The sequence below is a fragment of the Macaca thibetana genome, chromosome 9 (genome assembly GCF_024542745.1).
Source record: "Macaca thibetana thibetana isolate TM-01 chromosome 9, ASM2454274v1, whole genome shotgun sequence".
NCBI lineage: Eukaryota > Metazoa > Chordata > Mammalia > Primates > Cercopithecidae > Macaca > Macaca thibetana.
In genome coordinates, this window is record NC_065586.1 from 111543314 (window position 1) to 111567197 (window position 23884).

The 23884-nt window shown below is 34.2% G+C and overlaps 1 protein-coding gene across 4 annotated transcripts in view; it reads left to right on the top strand.

Annotated features, from left to right (window-relative positions):
• ATRNL1 (attractin like 1) overlaps positions 1-23884 on the top strand; it is an 827091-nt gene that overhangs the window by 333978 nt on the left and 469229 nt on the right. For all 4 annotated transcript variants that reach the window (XM_050804667.1, XM_050804668.1, XM_050804669.1 and 1 more), the window contains one exon: positions 19397-19491. In XM_050804667.1, coding sequence (XP_050660624.1) covers positions 19397-19491 — 95 coding nt within the window. The remainder of the gene's footprint in view (positions 1-19396; positions 19492-23884) is intronic.

Below are 23884 nucleotides of genomic sequence, written 5' to 3' on the forward strand. Positions count from 1 at the left end.
TTGGAACAAGGTCTTTGATTCCTCACTTCTCTCTTCTATGTGTCTATAATTCTGATTGGAGTTTTGTTAATTTAAAAGATTATTCTGAGGAGAACATATATTTTTTTTTAAGTGTTAAAATTTAGAATGTTCCTTAGCAATCTATTTATCATGTATAGTTACATCTTCTTTTATGACCTAAAATAGATTTTGTAGTTTTGTAAATTAAAGATTTATTTAGTTTATTTCTGGTTGGAAATTTTTATTAGTTTGTTATTCAGAATGGTATTTTTCAACCATTACATTTTCTGTTGAATGTAAAACCTCTATTGATGTAAAAGAAAAGCTATTGATGATTATATGTGTTTAAGTTTTTGCATTTTTTGGGTGATTTGACATCACCAAATTATTATATTGATGATTTATAGTGATGTCATTAATGACACATTTTTGGTCTCAAAGTCTATAACTGATATAAATATAATTACACCTGTTTCATTTGATTAGCATTTGCCTGATGTGTCTTCCTTCATCCTTACAGTCTTTGTGGGCTCTATTATTATAGGCATATCTCTTAAAAATAGAAGACTTTGATTTTGCTTTTTCCTAATCTGTAAATTTTTGTGATTAATGATGAGTTGAATCCATTTATTTTTGGTATTATTATTCATATCTTTGAATCAATTTCTACTATTTTAATTTTTTATTTTATATTTTTACTTTTTATATGTTTGTTTTTAAGCCTTTTATAGTTTTTTTGGAGGTGGAAACATACTGATATCCCCCTCCTATAAGATAAGCATTTTAGCATTCTGTAACTTTTTTTTTTGAATTCTTGTATAAAACCACAGTGTTTTGATATTCTCTAGACTTTCTATTCTTGGTTATTATGGATATGCATTTTTCTTTGGTCATTGCAATTTTTACAAAGATAACAAATTCACCAAGGTATTTTATCAGCCCCATGTCCGTATCTCTTGATATACTTTTTGCTACACATTCTATATTTATCTCTTCTCTTTTTAAGTCTTTAATCAAAAATTGTTTTAACGGAAGTCTGCATGTCAAAGCTTCTGAAGTCTGTATGCCTCAGAGTATTTATTATTCCTTCATATTTGAGTGTATGCAACTAATAAAGTAGACTTAATATGTGGAGCAAAAATTGATTAAGCTACAATAAAAAATTAAACATACCTCTTCAGAGTATTAATAGATCAAGCAGACAAAATTCAGAAAGAATATCAAAGATCTGAAGAACACAGTTAATAGAAATATGAATTATAGCCATAAAGATTAAAAAGAGGATTTCAATTTGCATTTATTTTACAGATGATATAATTGTTTCCGTAAGAAATGGAAGTGTCTACAGGCAGATTATCAGAAATAACAGGAATGTTTGTCAGGTTGTTGGAGACAAGATTAATATTAAAGTGCCTTCTTAGACATGTTGCTCTACCAGCTGTTAGGGCTAACTAGAGAGTTACAGTAATTAAGGCAGTGTAGAGTTGTTTTCGTTTTGTATTTTAGTCGCAGGGATAGGCATAGTCACTGATGTAATAAGATAGTCTCCAAATAAAAGCTGTAGGTATTTATATATTGACATTTAAATCTTATCTGGCTACATTACTGAATTGTTTATTATTTAATAGCTTCTTAGTTGTTTTATATTAATTTCTTGGTAAACACTGATTCTAGGCAGAAAGAGACAACTTTGTTTTCTTTTTAAAAATATTCATATTTCTGTGTAATTATATTTTTGTAATTTACCTCTGTCATCTATTCACCTTTTGTCTTTGCCATTTTCATATTTGTATTTGTCTCTTAGTTGTAATGTGTGTGAGTTTTTCTTTTTCAAAGTTGATATGTAGGTTATGTCCTTTTGGGACATCTGTTTACTTGAAATTTTTATTTTATTTTATTATTTTATTTTATTTTATTTTATTTTATTTTATTTTATTTTATATTTTTGAGATGAGTCTTGCTCTGTCACCCAGGATGCAATGCAGTGGTGCCATCTTGGCTCACTGCAACCTCCGCCTCCCGGATTCATGCAATTCTCCTGTCTTAGCCTCCCGAGAAGCTGGGCTTACAGGCGTGTGCCACCGTGCCAGCCTATTTTTGTATTTTTAGTAGAGATGGGGTTTCACTATGTTGGCCAGGCTGGTCTCGAACTCCTGACCTCAGGTGATTTGCCTACCTTGGCCTCCCAAAGAGCTGGGATTACAGGCTTGAGCCACTGCACCCAGCCCTGAAATTATTATTATGTTGTTTATGAATGGGGATAGCATTGCTGAGTATGTATTTTCCAAAAATATTACTTCATTGTTTTTCTTTTGACATTTATTTCTGCTTAAGAGCACTTGGCTGCTGGGCACAGTGACTTACGCCTGTAATCCCAGCACTTTGGGAGACTGAGACGGGTAGATCATCTGAGGTCAGGAGTTTGAGACCAGCCTGGCCAACATGGCAAAACCCCATCTCTACTAAAAATACACAAACAATTAGCGGGATGTGTGGGCACACGCCTGTAATCCCAGTTACTCAGGAGCTGAGGCACGAGAATCGCTTGAACCCGGGAGGCGGAGGTTGCAGTGAGCCAAAATTGTGCCATTGCACTCCAGCCTGGGTGACAGAGCGAGATTTCGTCTCAAAAAAAAAAGTACACTTGGCATGTTGCCTAATCTTACTCTGTAAATAACTCATTTGTCTCAGTGTGTGTGTGTGTGTGTGTGTGTGTGCCTGCACATACCTACATGGACATGCTTGGATTTCTGTAGTTTTTTTTTTTTTTTAACAATAACTTCATAGAGATATTTTCAAAAAACCATGACAGTCGCCATTTTAAAGTGTACAATTCAGTAACTTTTAATATATACACAGTTGTGCAACCATCTGCACTGATTTTGGAACATTTTTATCACTCCAAAAAGAAACCTGTACGTATCGGCAGTCACTTATCATTCTTTTTTCACTAGCTAGTGGCTACCATTTATCTTCTGTATGGGATTTGTCTATTTTGGACATAACAAATGAAATTATGGAATATGTGGTCTTTTGTGACTGATTTCTTTCATTAGCACAGTATTTTTGAAGTTTATTCATGTTATAGCAGATATCATTACATTATTTCTTTTCATGACAAAATAACATTTTATGTGTGAACATATCACATTTTGTTTACCATTCAGTTGATGGACATAGGTTGTTTTTACATTTTGTCTATTATGAATAATATTGGTATAATATAATATGCTTTTTATATTTATACAAGATACTTCCTTTAAATATTTAGGTTTTCTTCATCATCAGATTTTTTTCTTTATTTAATATATTATATGTGCTACCCTTCATCTCATTATGATCTCTGCTCTAACTGCATTAGTCATGCATACAGTGAATTTTTCTGTGTATCATTTCTCTTGAGTGATTTTCATCTCTATTTCTATTTTGGGAGGCTTTTTCATATTTGACCTACATAACACTATTTCGGTCTTATGATGTATTAATTATTCTGTTTTCTGATTCTCATATTAACTTTTTAAATTTTGCCATTACATTATTAATTTTTTGTTTTTCCTTTTGTAATTTATTCAGCTCTCTTTTTATTGTAATCTTTGGTGTTATTATCTCATTTTTCATCTTTAATTTCGTGGAGTCAATGTTTTTTAGATTTTATCTTTCTCTTGACATGTTTCCCATGGGTATTTTAAATAACTAAAAAAACACTGTACTTAATTAATTGTATCTACTTCATCTATTAGTATCAAAATGAGATTTTGCTCTTTTTCTCTTCTTACCATTGCAAGTCAAAATAATGTAAGAAAAGCAAAAATGTTAACTTTTCGTATCTTTTTGTTTTTATGATTAAAAAAAACTGTGCAATTGGAATTTGGAGCCTGAAGTGTGAATGACTTTGTATTCTCCTGAAGTTCTACCAAGCTCATACAAAAAGGGAAAGGGGTAAAGAAGAGAGGTCCTTCTTTCTATCAATTTTACCTATTTTTTATAAACTCTATTTTTATATAAAATTGGGAAATTAATTGTGGATCTCTGTTTTTTTGGAATTAAGAGAGGTGGTTTGCTGATTGTTTGCCAAAATATTTAAAAACGAGTTACATATATCATTTAAAGTGGTTCAAAACTCTGGGTTCTTTAAAATCAAAAGGTTGATTTATAGATACTTATAGCTTTGATTCTTCAAGCTTTGAAATACAGCTATTCAATATTTTTTTCTATTCACAAAGTTTTCCATTAAGTGTTCCCAGCATATTTAAACATAAAGAATAGTTTATCTATTTTTAAGTTATGGAAATTTAAAATGTGTTAAAAATTATAGTATATATACTTTTATTTATGTAGTATATATATTTTATGGTATATACAATATACTTAAAAATCATGTACCTGTTACCAAGCTTTAATAAAGCTTAGCACCTTGCTATATTTCCTTTAGATTTTTTAAAAAGAAAGTAAACATCACCAATAGAGTTGAATTTTTTTGTGTCTTTTTTTAGATGGAGCCACCAAATTGTATTTTGTTTTGTCCTTATTATGCTAATGTTATTTATTTGCAATATATATAATCAATATTTATTGAGTACTTTAGTATATGTCAAACACTGTTATAAGTACCTTTTATTTATTAGCTCACTTAATCATCCATAAAAAGTAATACTATACCACATTATTTAAAAAACATAAAAATTATATACGCTGTGAATCCTACAAATTACTTTTATGTGCAACATATTTGAGATTTATCAATGCTAATATATGCAGCTGTAGTGCATTTATTTTACTTATGTAGAATATTTCTACAGATATAACATTTATTCATTCTATTTTTGATGCGCATCTAAGTTGTACTTAATTTTTCAAAATAATACATAATTCTGGAATTAAAATTCTTTTTTTTTTTTTTTTTTTTTTTGAGACGGAGTCTCGCTGTGTCGCCCAGGCTGGAGTGCAGTGGCATGATCTCAGCTCACTGCAAGCTCCGCCTCCCGGGTTTACGCCATTCTCCTGCCTCAGCCTCCCGAGTAGCCGGGACTACAGGCGCCCGCCACCTCGCCCGGCTAGTTTTTTGTACTTTTTAGTAGAGACGGGGTTTCACCGTGTTAGCCAGGATGGTCTCGAACTCCTGACCTCGTGATCCGCCCGTCTCGGCCTCCCAAAGTGCTGGGATTACAGGCTTGAGCCACCGCGCCCGGCCTGGAGTTAAAATTCTTATACATTTCTACTTGAACTGGAAGTTCCTTGAGGTATACAATTAGGAGTGGAATTGCAGATTTATAAGATTTTTCCCAGATTACACTGCAAATATTTATATTAATTTATGCTCCACTAAGGTATGCAATACTTTTCTTCCACTTCCTCATCATCATTTTGTATTTTTATTCTCTTTAATATTTGCCAATTGGATGGTTTTGAATATCTATCTTGTTTTTACTTGCATTTTATTTATGACTTGTTGAAACTTAATATCATTTTACATATTTATTGTGTATTTAAGTTTCTCTTCTTTGAATTGTTGGTCTTATTCTTTGTCTTTTTCTTATTTTGTAGTTTGTCTTTTTCATATTGTTGGCATTTTCTTGATTTGTACTAGTTTTAATTTAATAGCTTCTGGATATTAATTTTTTGTACATTATATATACAGCAAATATCTTCTCATAGCCTATGAGTTGGCTCTTGATCTTTGTTAAAAAGGACCTTTATACATTCTTCTCTTTGCTACATGGCACCTACCCTAAAATTGAATATTGACCGCATAATTGGATATAAAAGAATACTTGGCAAATGCAAAAGAACTGAAATCATAACAAACACACTCTTGGACCATGTAAAAATAGAAGTCAAGATGAAGAAAATTGCTCATGAAATTAATCAACATGCTCCGGAATGACTTTTGGATAAATAATGAAATTAAGGCAGAAATCAAGAAGTTATTTGAAAATAGGGAGAACAGAGCTAAAATATACCAGAATCTCTGGGACATAGCTAAGGCAGTGTTAAGAGGGAAATTCATAGGGCTAAATGCCCACATCAAAAAGTTAGAAAGATCTCAAATTAACAACTAACATCACAACTGAAAGAATTAGAGAAGCAAGAAAAAATCAACCCTAAAGTTAGGAGAAGACAAGAAATAACTGAAATTACAGCTGAACTGAAGGAAATCAAGACACACAAAAAAACCATTTAAAAGATAAACAAATCCAGGAGTTGGTTTTTTGAAAATATTAATAAGATATGTTGCAAGCTAGACTATTAAAGTAGAAAAGAGAGAAGATCCAAATAAATGTAATCAGAAATGATGAAGGGAATACTACCACTGACCCCACAGAAATAAAAACAACCATCAGTAATTGCTATGATCACCTCAATGCACACAAACTAGAAAACCTAGAAGAGACAGATAAATTCCTAGAGACATGCAACCTCCCAAGACTGAGCCAGGAAGAAATTGATTCCCTGAACACTCCAATAATGAGCTCTGAAATCGAATTAGTAATGAATATCAGGTTAATTGCAGTTTTTGCCATTGAATGTAATGGCAAAAACTGCAATTACTTTTGCTCCAGTCTAATAGCCTGCCAACCAACCGGAAAAAAAAAAAAAAAAAAAAAAAAAAAAAAAAAGGCATAGCACTTGATGAATTCACAGCTGAATTCTACCAAATGTACAAAGAAGAGCTGGTACTATTCCTACAGAAACTATTCCAAAAAATTGAGGGGAAGGGACCCCTCTCCAAATCATTCTATGATACTCATATGGACAGGAGGCAGGAAAACACTGGGTAGAAGAGGGCAGTCCCTGGGAGGGCCCCATCATCAAGCCTCGAACAGTCTCCCAAAGTGAGAAATTTCTATCCCCATTTTTCTGCTCCAATGTTGCCTTTTCCAAAATCACCCTGGTCCGCCCTACCCTCCCATTCTGTACCTATAAAAACCACAGGCTCCACTGGCAGATGAGCTGCAGAAAAGGAGAGAAGAGAAGCAGCAGCCAGACATTGGAGAGAAGCAGCTTGACTTCAGAGGGATGGCTTGACGGGGAATATCAGAGAAGAGTTTGGCTGGGGAGAGCAAGACTCTAGGGAAAGACCACCTTCTCACCTCATATCCTTTCCACCTCCCCTTCCCACTACAAGCCACTTTCATTGGCAATAAAATCCTCCATATTCACCACCCTCCAATTTGTTCATGCAACCTGATTCTTCCTGGATGCTGAACAAGAGCTCAGGAGCCATGGGTGTGGACACTGGAGCTATTTAACACTTAAGCCTTCCAAGGATGGCAAAGCTAAAAAGACACTGTAACACATGCCCTCTGGGGCTTCAGGGGTTTTGAGTACTCCCCAGACCCAAAACCATGGGACTGCACAGAGTTTTGCTTCTGCCGGCACCCAGAAGCATTCATCCCGGTTCCTGCACCTGCTCACTTGCATGCTCCCCCTCCCACACGGGGTTATTTAAGAGCTGTGTGCTGAGTGAGGCACCCCTTTTCTGAGACCCATGAAGGGGTCAGGGAAAATGTTCTGTTTCAATGCCAGCATCATCCTGATACCAAAACCTGGCAGAGACACAACAAAAAAAGAAAACTTCAGGCCAGTATCTTGGATGAACATAGATGCAAAAATCCCCAACAAAATACTTGCAGAACAAATCCAGCAGCACAGCAAAAAGCTAATACACCAGAATCAAGTAAGTAGGCTTCATCCCCAGGATGCAAGTTTGGCTTGACACAAGCAAATCAATAAATGTGATTCATCACAAAAACAGGACTAAAGACAAAAACAACATGGTTATCTCAATAGGTGCAGAAAAAGCTTTCTATAAAATTTAATATCCCTTCATGTTATAAACTCTGTAACTTAGGTATTAAAGGAACATACCCCAAAATAATAAGAGCTATATATGACAGACCCACAGCCAATAATGTACTGAATGGACAACAGCTGGAATAATTCCCCTTGAAAACTGGCACAAGACAAGGATGCCCTCTCTCACCACTCTTGTTCAACATAGTATTAGAAGTCCTAGCCAGAGCAATCATGCAAGAGAAAGAAATAAAGAGCATCCAAAGGAATGCTATCCTTCTTTCCAAGAGACATGATCCTATATCTAGAAAATCCTATAGTCTCAGCCCAAAAGCTCCTTCAACTTTTAAACAACTGCAGTGAAGTTGTCAGATACAAAGTCAATGTACAAAAATTACTAGTGTTCCTATACATCAGCAACAGCCAAGCTGAAAGCCAAATCAGAAAGGCAATCCCATTCACAATTGCTACAAAAGGAATAAAATACCTTAGAATGCAGCTAACCAGGGAGGTGAAAGATTTCTACAGTCAGAATTACAAACCATTGCTCAAAGAGAAGACACAGGCAAATGGAAAAACATCCAGACTCATGGATAGGAGCTGTCAATATTGTTAAAATGGCTATACTGCCCAAAGCAATTTACAGATTCAATGCTATTCCTATAAAACTACCAGCAGCATTCTTCACAGAACTAGAACAAAACTATTTTAAAATTCATATGGAACCCAAATAGAGCCCGAATAACCAAGGCAATTCTAAGCAAAAAGAATAAAGCTGGGGGCATCAAGTTACCAGCTTCAAACTATATTACAGGGCTACAGTAACCAAACCAGCATGATACTGGTACAAAAACAGGCACGTAGACCAATGGAACAAAATGGAGAGCCAGAAATTAGGCCACACACCTATGACCATCTGATCTTCAACAAAGCTCACAAAAACAAGCAATGAAGACTCCCTTTTCAATCAATAGTGCTGGGATAACTGGCTATCCATATGCAGAAGATTGAAGTTGGACCCCTTCCTTTCGCCATATATAAAAATTAAGATGGATTAAAAACTTAAATGTAAAACACAAAGCTATAAAAATCCTGGAAGACAAGCTAGGCAATGCCATCCTAGACAAAGGAACAGGCAAAGATTTCGTGACATAGATACCAAAAGCAATTACAACAAAAGCAAAAATTGACAAGTTGGATCTACTTAAGGAGCTTCTTCACAGCAAAGAAACTATCAACAGAAACTATATACTATCCTATACAATGGGAGAAAATATTTGCAAACTGCGCATCTATCAAAGATATAATATCCAGTATGTATATGGAACTTAAATTTTCAAGAAAGAAACAAGCAACCTCGTTAAGAAGTGGGCAAAGGACGTGAACAGAAACTTTTCAAAAGAAGACGTATATGTGGCCAAGAAGCATATGAAACAAAGCTCAGTATCGCTGATCATTAGAGAAATGCAAATCAAAACCACATAGAGATACCATCTCATGCCAGTCAGAATGGATATTATTAAAATGTCAAAAAATAACAGATGCTGGTGAGGTTGTAGAGAAAAGGGAGCACTTATACACTCTTAGTTGGAGTGTAAATTAGTTCACCCATTGTGGAATGCAGTATGACAATTCCTCAAAGAGCCAAAAGCAGAACTACCATTCAACCCACTATTCCCATTACTTGGTATATGCCCAGAGGAATATAAATCATTCTGCCATAAAGACATGTGCACACAAATGTCCACTGCAGCACTGTTCACGATAGCAAAAACATGGAATCAACCCAAATGTCCATCAGTGACAGATTGGATAAAGAAAATATGGTATGCATATACTGTGGAATACTATGTAGCTGTAAAAAATGAGATCATGTTTTTTGTGGGAACATGGATAGGGTTAGAGACTATTATCCTTAGCAAACCAGTGCAGGTACAGAAAACCAAATACTGCATGTTCTCACTTACAAGTGGTAGCTAAATGATGAGAACTAAAGAACACAAAGAAGGGTACAACAGACTCTGGGGGCTACTTGAAGGTGGAGGATGGGAAACAGGAGAGACAACTCTTGGATACTGGGTTTAATACCTGGGTGATAAAAAAATCTGTATGGCAAATCCCTGTAACATAAGTTTATCTATGTAATAAATCTCCACATATTTCTGAACCTAAAATAAAAGTTTTTTGAAAACAATATTTATTGTGCAGGGGATTTAAACTTTATTAATTTTTTCCTTTATGGTTTAGATCTTAATGACATGCTTTCTTAAGGTCATAACAGATGCTCTCTTGTATTTTTGAAAGGCTATAAAAGTTTGCTTTTAATATTTAGGTCTTTAATTAGCTGAAATTGATTTTTATGTTTGATATTTTTATGTTTGATATTTTATGTTTGATATAGGATATAAATGCATACTTTCGTTTTTTATTTTTATTGTTTGTTCCTGTGCCATTTATTGCAGTCTCCCTTTCACCACAGATTTTTCTAGCATACTTTATTGGGATACAATTGGCAAAGAAATACTGTACACAATAAATATGCACAGTTTGATGAATTAGGAAATAATTAAACATCCATGAAACCATCATCACAATCAAGACTATAAATATATCCATCCAACACCTTAAGTTATTTATTTATTTAACTAATTTATTTTCTTAACACTTAGTATAAGACCTAACTTGTTAGCAAATTTTAAAAATACACAATATAGTATTGTTAACTGTAATTACTATCCTGTATAGTAGATCACCAGAGCTTAATCAGTTTGCATAACTGAAGCTTTGTACCCTTTGAGTAACACTTCCCCTTTTCTTTCTTCCTATCCCAACACATGGTAACCCCCATACTACTGTCTGCATGTATGAATTTGATTATTTTAGATTTCTTGTAAATGTGGAATAATACAGTATTTGTTCTTCTGGTCAGGCTTATTTCGCTTAGCATCATGTTCTCCAGGTCTGTCTATGTTGTTGCAAATGGCAGAATTTCCATCCTTTTTGATGCTGAACAATATTTAATTGTATGTATATACTATAGTTTCTTTATCTGTCATCTGTCAACAAACACTAAGGTTGCTTCCATGTCTTGGCTATTGAGAATAATGCTATAAGGAACATAGAAGTGCAGATATCACTTTGAGATCCTGAATTCAGTTTCTTTTTATCTACATGTACCTAGAAGTGAGATTGCTGGAACAGATGGTAGTTCTATTTTTATACCGTTTTTCATAATGGCAGCACCAATTTGCGTTCCCATAAACAGTATACAAGAGTTCTTTAGAGAAATGTCTATTCAGACTCTTTGCCCAATTTTAATTGGGTTATTTGTTTACTTGCTATATAGCTGTTTGATTTCCTTTTATGTTTTGGATATTTACCCCTTGTCCAATGCATGATTTGCAAATATTTTCTCTCATTTTATACCATTTTCTTTTGTCGATTGTTGCTTTTGCTGTGCAGAAACTTTTTAGTTTGATGTAATTTCAGTTGTCAATTTTTGCTTTTGTTGCTTGTGCTTTTGGTATTACGTTCAAGAAATCATTGTGAAGTTCTCTGTTGATAAGGATTATTTCTGTTTCCTTATAAGAGTTTGATGATTTCAGGTTTTACATGTAAATCTTTAGTCCACTTTGAGTTGATTTCTGTGTATGGTCTAAGGGTCCAATTTCATTCTTTTACATGTGAATATGCAGTTTTCCTAAAACTGTTTAATGAAGAGACTGTCCCTTCCCCATTGTGTTCTTGGCATCCTTGTTAAAGCTCAGTTAACTATACATGCATGGGTTTATTTCTGGGTTCTTTACCCTGTTACATTTATCTATATATCTTTTTTCATGCCAGTATGGAACTGTTTTGATTATTATAGCCTTGTAATATATTTTGAAATCAGGGGTATGATACCTCCAGCCTTTTTGCTTCTACTCAGAATCGTTTTGACTATTTGGGTTATTTGGTGGTTCCATATGAATTTTAGGAGTTTTTTCTATTTATGTAAAAGAAAGGCACTGGGATTTTGATAGAGTTTGCAGTGAATCTGTAGATCACTTTGGCTAGCATGGACATTTTAACAATATTAATTTTTCCAGTCCATGAACATGGGATGTCATTTATTTGTGTTTAATTTCTTTTGTCAATGTTTTATAGTTTTTAATGTTCAAGTCTTTATTCTCTTTGGTTAAGTTTATTTCTAAGTATTTTATTTCTTTTGATGCCATTGTAAGAATGTTTTCTTTAATTTCTTTTTCAGATAGTTCGTTGCTAGTGTATAGCAATGCAACAGATTTTTGTATGTTGATTTTGTATCCTGCAACACTGTTGAATTTATTTGTTCTAACAGATTTTTGTGTTTGTGTGTGTGTATGTGTGGAGCCTTTAGTCTTTTATCTATATAATATCAGCAAACAGAGATTACTACTTCTTTCTGATTTAGATACCTTTTCTTTTCCTTGCCTAATTGCTCTGGACCTTACTTCCAATACCGTCTTGAATAGAAATGGTGAGAGTGGGCATCCCTTCCTTGTTCTGGAACATAGAAGGAATACTTACAGCTTTTTATCATTGAATATGGTGTTAGCTGTGGGCTATTCACATATGGTCTCTATTGTGTTAAGTTTCTCCTATACCTAGTTGTTCAGTATTTTTATCATGAAAGGGTGTTGAACTTTGTCAAATGTTTTTCTGCATCTGTTAATGATAACATAATTTTTATCCTTCATTCTGTTAATGTAGTGTATCATATTTATTGGTGTGTATATGTTGAACCATCGTTGTATCTCAGAGATAAAGCCTGCTTGATCATGGGGTGTGGTCCTTTTAATGTGTTGTTGAACTTGGCTTGTAGCATTTTGTTGAGGATTTTTGCTCTCACCACTCCTATTCAACATAGTAGTGGAAGTTCTGGCAAGGGCAATCAGGCAAGAAAAAGAAATAAAGGGCATGCAAATAGGAAGTGAGGAAGTAAAATTATCTCTGTTTTCAGATGATATGATTGTATATTTAGAAAACCCCATCATCTCAGCCCCAAAACTCCTTAAGCTGATAAGCAACTTCAGCAAAGTCTCAGGATACAAAACCAAAGTGCAAAAATCACAAGCATTCCTATACACCAATAATAGACAAACAGAGACAAATCATGAGCAAATTCCCATACAGTTGCTACAAAGAGAATAAAATACCTACGAATACAACGTAGAAGGGATGTGAAGGACCTGTTCAAGGAGAACTACAAACCACTGCTCAAGGAAATAAGACAAGACACAAACAAATGGAAAAACCTTCCATGCTCATGGATAGTAAGAATCAATATTGTGAAAATGGCCATGCTGGCCAAAGTTATTTATACATTCAGTGCTATTCTTATCAAGCTACCATTGACATTCTTCACAGAATTAGAAAAAAACTACTTTAAATTATATGGAACCAAAAAAGAGCCTGCATAGTCAAGACAATCCTAAGCAAAAAGAGCAAAGCTGGGGGCATCACACTACCTGACTTCAAACTGTACTATAAGGCTACAGTAACCAAAATAGCACGGTACTGGTACCAAAACAGACATATAGACCAGTAGCACAGAACAGAGGCCTCAGAAATAATACCACACATCTACAACCATCCGATCTTTGACAAACCTGACAAAAACAGCAATGAGGAAAGGATTCCCTATGTAATAAATGGTGTTGGGGAAACTGGCTAGCCATCAGCAGAAAACTGAAACTGGACCCCTTCCTTACACCTTATGCAAAAATTAACTCAGGATGGATGAAATATTTAAAGTAAGACCTGAAACCATAAAATCCCTAGAAGAAAACGTAGGCAATACCATTCAGGACATAGGCATGGGCAAAGAGTTCATGACTAAAACACCAAAAGCATGGCAACAAAAGCCCAAATTGACAAATGGGATTTAATTAAGCCAAAGAGCTTCTGCACAGCAAAATAAACTGTCATCAGAGTGAATAGGCAACTTACAGAATGGGAGAAAATTTTTGCAATCTATCCATCTGACAAAGGGTTAATATCCAGAATCTACAAGGAATTTAAATAAATTTACAATAAAAGAACAACCCCATCAAAAAGTGGGCAAATGATATGAACAGACACTTCTAAAAGAAGATATTTCTGTGGCCAACAAAAATATGAAAAAAAGCTCATCATTACTGGTGAGTAGAGAAATGCGAATCAAAACCACAATGAGACACCATCTCACACCAGTTAGAATGGCAATCATTAAAAAGTCAGGAAACAACAGATGCTGGAGTGAATGTGGAGAAATAGGAATGCTTTTACACTGTTGGTGGGAGTGTAAATTAGTTAAACCATTGTGGAAGACAGTGTGACGATTCCTTGATGATCAAAAACTAGAAATACCATTTGACCCAGCAATCCCATTACTGGGTATACACCCCCAAAATTATAAATCATACTACTATAAAGACACATGCATACATATGTTTATTGCAGCATTTTTCACAATAGCAAAGACTTGAAACCAACCCAAATGCCCATTATGTTAGACTGGATAAAGAAGATGTGGCACATATACACCATGGAATATTATGCAGCCATAATAAAGAATGAGTTCATGTCCTTTGGAGGGACATGGATGAAGCTGGAAACCATCATTCTTAGCAAACTAACACAAGAACAGAAAACCAAACACCACATGTTCTCACTCATAAGTGGGAGTTGAACAATAAGAACATATGGGCACAGGGAGGGGAACATCACACATTGGGGCCTGTCGGGGTGACAGGCAAGGTGAGGGATAGCATTAGGAGAAATACCTAATGCAGATGACAGCATCTGCAGCTGATGGGTGCAGCAAACTACCATGGCACATGTATACCTGTGTTATAAACCTGCACGTTCTGTACATGTATCCCAGAACTTAAAGTATAATAATAATGAAAATAAATTTTTGAATAGTAATATATATATAATACTCTCTTATGAATATATTCTCAACTTCATTGCCCTGTTTTTACTTCATCCTCTATCAACAGACAATACTCTAATGCAATATCAACTAACTTCGAAGCTTTTTTTGAACACTTTGCTGTAGAAAAACATACAAATATACTAACCAGTCTCACTTTAAATGCATACTCACCAATCTCATACTGTTTCAGCTTCTTCATTCCTGTAGTTCAGTGAGTGGGAGGGAGTGGAACCCAGTGTCTTTTTTGCTCCCATTGCTTGGCGAGCAGGAAGGAATGGTGTGCAATGACTTTTTTTGCTCCCATTGTTCAGCAAGTGGAATGAAGGGTTACAGCTCTTTTGTTCCTACCACCTACGGCTTGGTGAATGGGAGGGTTACAGGTCTTTTTTTTCCATCACCCACAGCTTAGTGAGTTCTGGGTTCTTGTCTCGTGACCAAGAGGAATAAGGTATGTGGACACTGGAGAGTGAGTAAGGCAGAGAAGAATTTTGTTGAGCAACAGAAGGAAAGCTCTCAAGCTCTCAGTGGACAGAGGGGACCCTGAAAGTGGGTAGCTCTCTGTGAGGCTGAGTCTTGGGTTTTTATGGGCTTAAAATCGGCAGGAAGAGGGTGGTACTTTCTAATTGGTCCATGGGTGGTCTTGGAAAAAGCAGCATTCAATTAGTTAAAAGGCATCATACAGAAGGAATCAAGAGAGAATTGGTGGGTTGGGGATAGAAGTATCTCTCCAGTTGTGGACTCTATCTGGAACTGGCAGTTCAATTTTCAGGCTTTAGGCTGTCTTTGGCTTGAAGGTTGGCTTTCACCAGGGACCTGTCCATGTCTACCTAGGAATTTGTCTGTCTCCTGTCACTATAAATACTATATTTCCTCCGTCTATTTACTTTCCCTCTTTTTGATGACTATTTTAGATGTTTCCTCTGCCCTCATATTTCCCATCCCCTCATCCTCCATTCTCTTTCTCAGCTGATGGCCTTTCTGATTTTATTGAGAAAATGCAAGCAATCAAAAGGGCACTTCCATATGATCCCACCACCACGTTTCCCTTCCTGCTCTGTTCAATATGATCTCCTCTCTGCATGTTGTGTTTATTCCGTCTTTATGTTTTTTTCACAAGATCTCATCACCTTTTACCTACCTCAGGAAATAGTTCCAAAAGTCCTCCTCCCTGTCTTCTCTTAGCAATTTTTCCTTTTCTAGTAATTTTTTTCCAATCAGCATAAATTGTGTTATTTCCCCAATCTAAAGCTGAAGTTTTCTTACGTGTCTTGATCATAGTTATTCTTCATGCTAATTTGTCATTTATCTGTATTTATCAATAAAGCAATAAATTATTTGAATTGATTTACAGTCAATCATGTTGTCATTTCTTTATGCCATAATAGAGTAGTTCATTAAGGCGGCATAAAAATTTATTTTCAAGTTATGTACATTTATGGATAAATTTGAGACATATTTTAAATTTTAATGTTTTATATCCTGTACCTACTTCGCTAAGAAGTTCAGAGCATATTTCAGCATTAAGTTACATGTTTAAGTGCCAGGTAAATTATTCATTCATAACCAAATACACCATCATGATTTTTGAAATTCTGAGGAGAAATATATAATCTCCTAGTTAAGTGGAAAATTGTGTAGTTGCCTTCTGGAGGACTTTCATTCTAAGCAGCTTTAAAAGGAAACATTTTGTGTAGAAGTCTAAATTTTCTTTCTTTATGGTAATTCACATTCATTGATTGGTATTCTTATTAGACACTTGAATTGATTAATACTCATACTAATTTTGTTCTAGATTTCAGCTTTATATTTTTAGCCCAATTGACATTAGGATTGATCATTACCATACACAAGATACTTCATGCTGATCTAGTATTTTCAACTCTATTAAATATAAGAAGAGAGAAAATCGTGCTTGAATGCCTGGACAAGAATTTGGTTGGGCATATTTGTGGCAGATGCTGGAGTCTATATAGGCAGAAAAATGTCTGTAGGTCTGGGGCATTGCAGCCTTTACTCAGGACTGCTCCAGGTTCTGAAGTCTCCCAGTTCCTACCTCCTAAAGGGCATTCATTTCCTGACTTCTTAATGCTTAGTTGCAGTCTTGAAAAAATAAAGATGCTTGAGTGGATGAATTTGTGGAAATAGTTTTGAAGTGCTTGCTTTTCCTTAGTGATATTTTTTTCTCCATTCTAAATACATATTCTCTTTCTCAAGACTGCAGCCGTACTTTTGAATCTACTCAGCTGCATTTGCCCAAGATGATCACTACTTGGTCTTTTAAACATTGCATTTGCTTGATGTCCATAGCACTAAATTCTGGGTTTCTTTTTCTCTCCTGGAGTAGCCATTTCTCAGTCTCCTTTGCCAGTTTCTCTTCAGGCTCTGATTATTTAACATTGGTGGGCCTCAGGGCTAATCTCTCAGACCTCTTGTCTGTCTGCAAAGACTATTTCCTGCCTTCATGGCTTTCAATCCCATGTAATTTCTGATAACTTACAAATTGTTATCTACTACAGATGCTCCTGAGCCTGACTCAACATCTGGCTATTCAATAAATTTCTCAAACTTAATATCTCTTTTTTTTTTTTTAGTCCATTTTCTTTTTTTTTTTTTTTTTAATTATACTTTAAGTTCTAGGGTACATGTGCATAACATGCAGGTTTGTTACATATGTATACTTGTGCCATGTTGGTGTGCTGCACCCATCAACTCGTCAGCACCCATCAACTCATCATTTACATCAGGTATAACTCCCAATGCAATCCCTCCCCGCTCCCCCCTCCCCGTGATAGGCCCCGGTGTGTGATGTTCCCCTTCCCAAGTCCAAGTGATCTCATTGTTCAGTTCCCACCTATGAGTGAGAACATGCGGTGTTTGGTTTTCTGTTCTTGCGATAGTTTGCTGAGAATGGTGGTTTCCAGCTGCATCCATGTCCCTACAAAGGACACAAACTCATCCTTTTTTATGGCTGCATAGTATTCCATGGTGTATATGTGCCACATTTCCTTAATCCAGTCTGTCACTGATGGACAGACAGTCAGGAATATCTTTAAAATTAAGCTCCTAATTATTCCCCCAAGTTCCATCGCAGTCAAACTATTCTCCGTTTAAGTTAATGGTGATTTTTGCTTGGTCTTAGGAAAAAAATTAAAAAAAAAAAACTTTGCCTTTCTTTCTTACAAAGGCTACGTTCTTTTATTTAGCTAATCCTGTTTGCTGTATCTTAAAAATGCATTCCCTGTATTTAACCACTTCCTGTGACCTTCACTGCTGTTACCCTGGCCTCTATTACTTCCTGCCTGTATTACTGGCACAGCCTTTATGAGAATCACAGTTAAGGCTTGCTCTTCATTTGAGGTTTTTGTACTTGTCCTCTGTGCCTGGAATATTTTTTTCTGGTAAACTCCATATTCATTTACTATCTCAATTCTCTAAATGTTTCTTCTCAAAGCTGGAGGCATACTCCTACCTAACAGTATCTCCCTCCTCTTTACTGGTTTATTCTTCTCCAAAAGACTGATGTTCATTCAGTAGAGTATAAGTTGCTAGAGGACAGAAATTTTTATTTTTTTATTGTATCTGCAGTGCCTAGAACACTGGCACATTGAATTTTCCTCTGCAATTTTTTGGCAGTCAGATGAAAATTGGAACTATGACCTATTGCATAATTCTCGTTATCAGGTATAAGGACACCTATAAATTCTTAGACAAAATGTTGCCTTACACTGAATTATACAATAAATATATAGGGTGAATCTTATGAAGTATACAAGTAAGCATATGAATAATGCCTTAATAGTTTTAAAAATAAATTCATTTAATGTAATTCAATCTGTACATTCTATATTAATACTTTTTAATGGTTAAGGGTATAATATGAAAGGTATGCATCCAAAAGATAGAAGTAATCTGTATTTACTTAAAATAATTTGAAATAATTTTTATAAATGTAGCAGTTTAATGTTATTAGCAATACGTCACCCTCATGTAATATGCATAGCCACTCATGTCCTATAACATTTAAATGTTTCACCTTGGTTTCAGCATTATGTGTGGACAAAATTAAGAATATCTTTTCCCAGAATTCCTTGTATCATTGTGAATAAATGTCATATCTGTAAAATGATGTTTATCAGAGAATCATTTAAAAATTACTAAAAGTAGAAGTGAACACAATTGAAAAACAAGTAAATACATTACAGTATATGATAAATATTATTTAGCTATCAAACTTCATGTTTTCAAAGAATTTTGAGTTTATGAAAGTTATGAAGTTTTATGAAAATGTCTATCTTTATGGCTACAGAATTCTAACTGGAATAAAATGTACCAAAATGTTAACTGTATTTCCCTCTAGTTATAAAATTATAGATAATTTTTATTTTATTCTCTTTTGTATAGTTTCCAGAATGTCTATAATGTTTGTTTTAACTTTATAATAGCATCAGAAATAATAAATATAATTCTTACTTCTTCCATAACTATGTTTTGCTTTTTGTTGATTGAGGACGAAGATTTGTATTTTGTTATACTTAAATATACCACTAGTATTTAACGATAATCATTTTTAATATCAGTGTACAATATATTGTAACCTAAATTTTGCTTTTTAGACAGTTTTTAAAGTACATATCAGGATTGTACTTTTTTTCCTCCCTACAGACAGCCTTTTGATTGATTATCAGTTTACCTTCAGCTTATTACAGGAAGATGATCGCCACCATACTGCCATAAACTTTATAGCAAACCCAGAACAGGTGAGGAAAGATTGTGATCTTTTAAAGTATGATTATCCTAGTGTCAATGGATACAACTTTTTTTTTCATATTTCATTGTGATTTTACCTCTTCTCAGAATTATCACATTGTAGGGACTTTGTAGAAACTACTAATCCTGTTAATTTTTTCTGTCTTCGTGATTCAATAATTTGTGATTTTGATATTTCAGATTTTGCAAATAGCCCTACATTTTAAATTATATATAATTTCTCCCTTTATATATTCTTGTAACAAAATTTATGCCTATAATTATGCAAACACAGACTGTTCTTATTTAAAAATAAATCTCTGTCAGGTGCGGTGGCTCACGCCTGTAATCCCAGCACTTTGGGAGGCTGAGGTGGGCGGATCATGGGGCCCAGAGATCGAGGCCATCCTGGCCAATGTAGTGAATCCCCGTCTCTACTAAAAATACAAAAATTAGGTGGGCATGATGGCGTGCGCCTGTAGTCACAGCTACTCAGGAGGCTGAGGCAGGAGATTTGTTTGAACCCAGGAGGCGGAGGTTGCAGTGAGCTGAGATCATACCACTGCACTCCAGCCTGACGACAGAGTGAGACTCCATCTCAATAAATAAATAAATAAATAAATAAAACTAATGAATTCAAAGCATACTATATTAAGTATATTTTCCTTTCCTTTATACCATTCCATAGTAATGGGTTTTCACTGTCCTTTTTTTAAGTCAGTAGTTTGTCTGAGTTATATGAATGATGGCTTCTTTAATGAAATGACTACATCATTGATATCATTGTATAAGCTTTTGAAGTTTAAATATATGAAAGATTAATTGTGAATTTTAATTTCAATCCATCAATTCAGGTAAAGACTCCTAGGTTGTCTTGAAATAATACACATATTTTGCTATCCATCTGAGACTTTATTAAGTTGAAAATCCTGAGAATGGAAATATCAAACATAGGGTTTATTTGGGTTGAATTTTAGTTCTTTTAAAACTAACATTCATACATTTGAAATGAAGTTATGTTAAATATATATATAATTATTTTTATAAATTAATCCATATTGTTAAATCCATATCATATATTTAATGTTTTTTCAAGTAGGTGGAACCTCTAAATATATTATTACCTTGACATTTTCCAGCTTCTTTCCTTTTAATGTAGTTCATTGGACTTGCTGACAACTAATATAATTTCTTAAATTTTTCTTTTCCAGTAAAATAGCATTCTGCCTCCCCCATCACCAAAAAAAAGGAACAGTTTATTTTACATTTTATGTTACTCTTTATTCCCTAGAGTTTAAGAATGACTATATTCTTGGGAAATGCATTTAAAGTTTTGACTTTTAAATAAGAATTTAAAAGATATTTTGTTTCAAATGAAGCCATCCTTCACTGATTATCTGTTTATATATAGATACATTAATAATCTCAGAAACTACATTTATCAATGTGATAAAGTTCTTATACTTGCATTATAATTACCATTGACTTTTTATTGTAGTAAAATAGCCATAAAATAAAATTTATTTTAATAATTTCAGGTATATAATTCAATGGCATTAAGTATATTTATAGTGTGGTGCAATCATCACCATCATCCACATTTTCATTATCCCTAACAGAAACTCTGTGTTTATTAAGCAATAATGCCTCATTCCACACTTCTTTGCAGCCCCTGGTATCTTTATTCTACTCTCTGCCTTTATGAATTGACTCACACTAGGCACTTCATATAAGTGTAATCATTTGTCCTTTTGTATCTGGCTTATTTCACTTAGCATAGTGTTTCCAAGATTCATCCATGTTGTAGCAGGTGTCAGAGGTCATTCTTTACCTTTGGCTTCTTGATTATTTAATAGTAATTCCAAACCTGTGGGGTTCTTTGAAGATCTACGAAATTTAATGTAAGAGGTATGTCTGACTCACAATTTGAGAGTGAATAATATTCCTCCACAGTATTGTCCATAGTGTCATACACTTATGTCCAGATTAGCCACAATTCTAGTTTGCTTCTCTTTTTCTCCTTCAATTTCTCCTTCAATTTCTAGCAATCCCAAGTGCTTTCCAATGTCCCAGCTTTGTTTTACTTTCTACTATCTTGTCCACTTGAAGTCAAGAAACGAGAAAAGTGTTCTGTGAAGCTTAAGGATGCAAAACTGTCATGAGAGGCATCACTAAGAATGCTTATAGTGTCGTTTTGTGTAACCCTCTTTAATTAAAGATATATTCACATGGGAATAATCTCTGAAATTATTATGTATTATTGGGCAAGGCTTATTCTATACGAAAATAATAATAAAAAGTAGATACCTTAACTACTTATACATTTCCTACATTTTGAAAAATAGATTTAATTTTAACTCACTATCCATCACTTCTAGCCAGTGCTTTCATGTGAACAATTTCTGAACAGGTTTCTCTATAACAGTATTTGCCAAACTTATCCATATCTAACAAACAATGTTCTAAATCACTGATTTTATCACTTACTGGAATAACTACCATGTCACTTTTTCAGTACAGCTTTTTAAACCCTAAATGCTTTTTATATGGCTTTAGTTATGGTACCATATATTCAGCATTGCCTAAACTTGGAATTGATAGAGAATGAACTAGAAGTTTAAAAAGAGTTTTATAGTTTTTTTTTATATCAATTGGAAATTTTGTGTGACGTTTTAGCAACAACAGTTATGCTCATATTAATCTCATCCCGCATAAGGTGCACATAATTAAGAAGAGGCAATTTCAAGAGAAAATAAAGATTTAAGCCTCCTCAAGGATATACTGTTTTCACCATGCTTTACTTTAATTAAAAAGTGACTTTTTGGATCCATTTCATTCATAGTAAAAAAAAAAATCCACTCCTCAGTCCATGTCCTTTTTTTGAGTTCCCAATCCTCTGAGTGAAGATGAAGATGAAGAAAAAGAAGAAAAAGAATATACCCTGTACTATACCTAATAATGACAGCAACACTATAATTATAAGCACTATGGGCTGAAACCAAAGTTTTTTTCCAGAAATTACTTCATTTAATGCTCACATGAACTTCTTGAGGGAAGTAATTACATCCCCATTTTAGAGATTAGAAAAGTGATTTTTGGAAAGGAAAAGTAATTTCCCCCTAATCAATCAGTCTGTACATTAAAGACCTACTATTTCAATCTAAGGTTATCTGACTCTTCACTAATTCTTTTCATTGCTTCATGAAAATGATTTACTGTATATGAAACCGTTATTGGATTCAAATATGGTTTGTTTATTATGATGACATAAATCAACATTTGCTACCAGATATCTGCCTTTAATATCCAGATTTTCCTTAGGAATACATTGTGTATATTTGGAAGTATATTTTGTATACCACAACTGAACAATATAATGTATTGAATAGTCCCTATCTGCATGCTGATATAAAAGCATTCTGCATTTATTGCTACAGTCAAAGAGTTACTCAGTTTTTTTTCTGGCCTTCCATTTAATTTATGCCAACTCTGTGTTCACTTATATCTTAAGAGAAATAGGAAAATCTCAATATATTTGACAGTTTTGTGGCATGTACTGCAGAAGGGTTCTTAACAGCTTGTCAATAGAATTCAGTATTATTTGATAATCAATAGAAAATAAGAAGGAAGTTAACTTCCTTCTTATATTCATGGCCTTTTTTGAATATCACTATGATGCCTAATGTAATAGCCTTCTGATTTACTCTATGTATTTAAAATCCAAGGTTTTAGTTTTCTTTGACTACTTCAAATTCTCAAATGCTTTCCTCACAATATTACTGTGCACTACTCTAAAAAAATGCATGACAATCACTCAACCTTATTATAACAAATTTTATTTTACATGCTCTTTCAAGATGATCATTCTTCTTGAAATCTTATTTGCCTCCTGGAAACTGTGACAATATCATTTGATGGATACGGAACACTGTTAAGAGTTCTTCATAGAGACTAAGCTGTTCTTCCATGTAGGGAAATCATTAAGAGTAGATGTTATTTGGAGGTATAAGATTGGGGCTTATATGTCTGTCAAATGGAATGGCCATCACACATCATCCAGCAGCCTTTGCTTTTTATGATGTTCCTTATTTCTCCTGCTATTCATCAGGGAAAGGCCATTTCCTTGTCAGTTTTCCCCTAAGACTGTTATATCAGAAAAGGGGAATTTAGTTGCTTCCATATTTACTTTCTCCTAGGAGCCACTCAGAAAATTGGTAATATATTTTCTATTAGCTTAACTGCTTTATCATATTTAGAAAAATGGTAAAACTAAGGAATTAATATATTCTCTATCTCTCTTACTGCGTTTCACTAGCTAGAACTTAGCAGTATAGATTTTTCTACAAGTCTTTGTAGAGAATATTTAAAATAAGCATAATACACTCAGTATCTGAAGCTAAACTT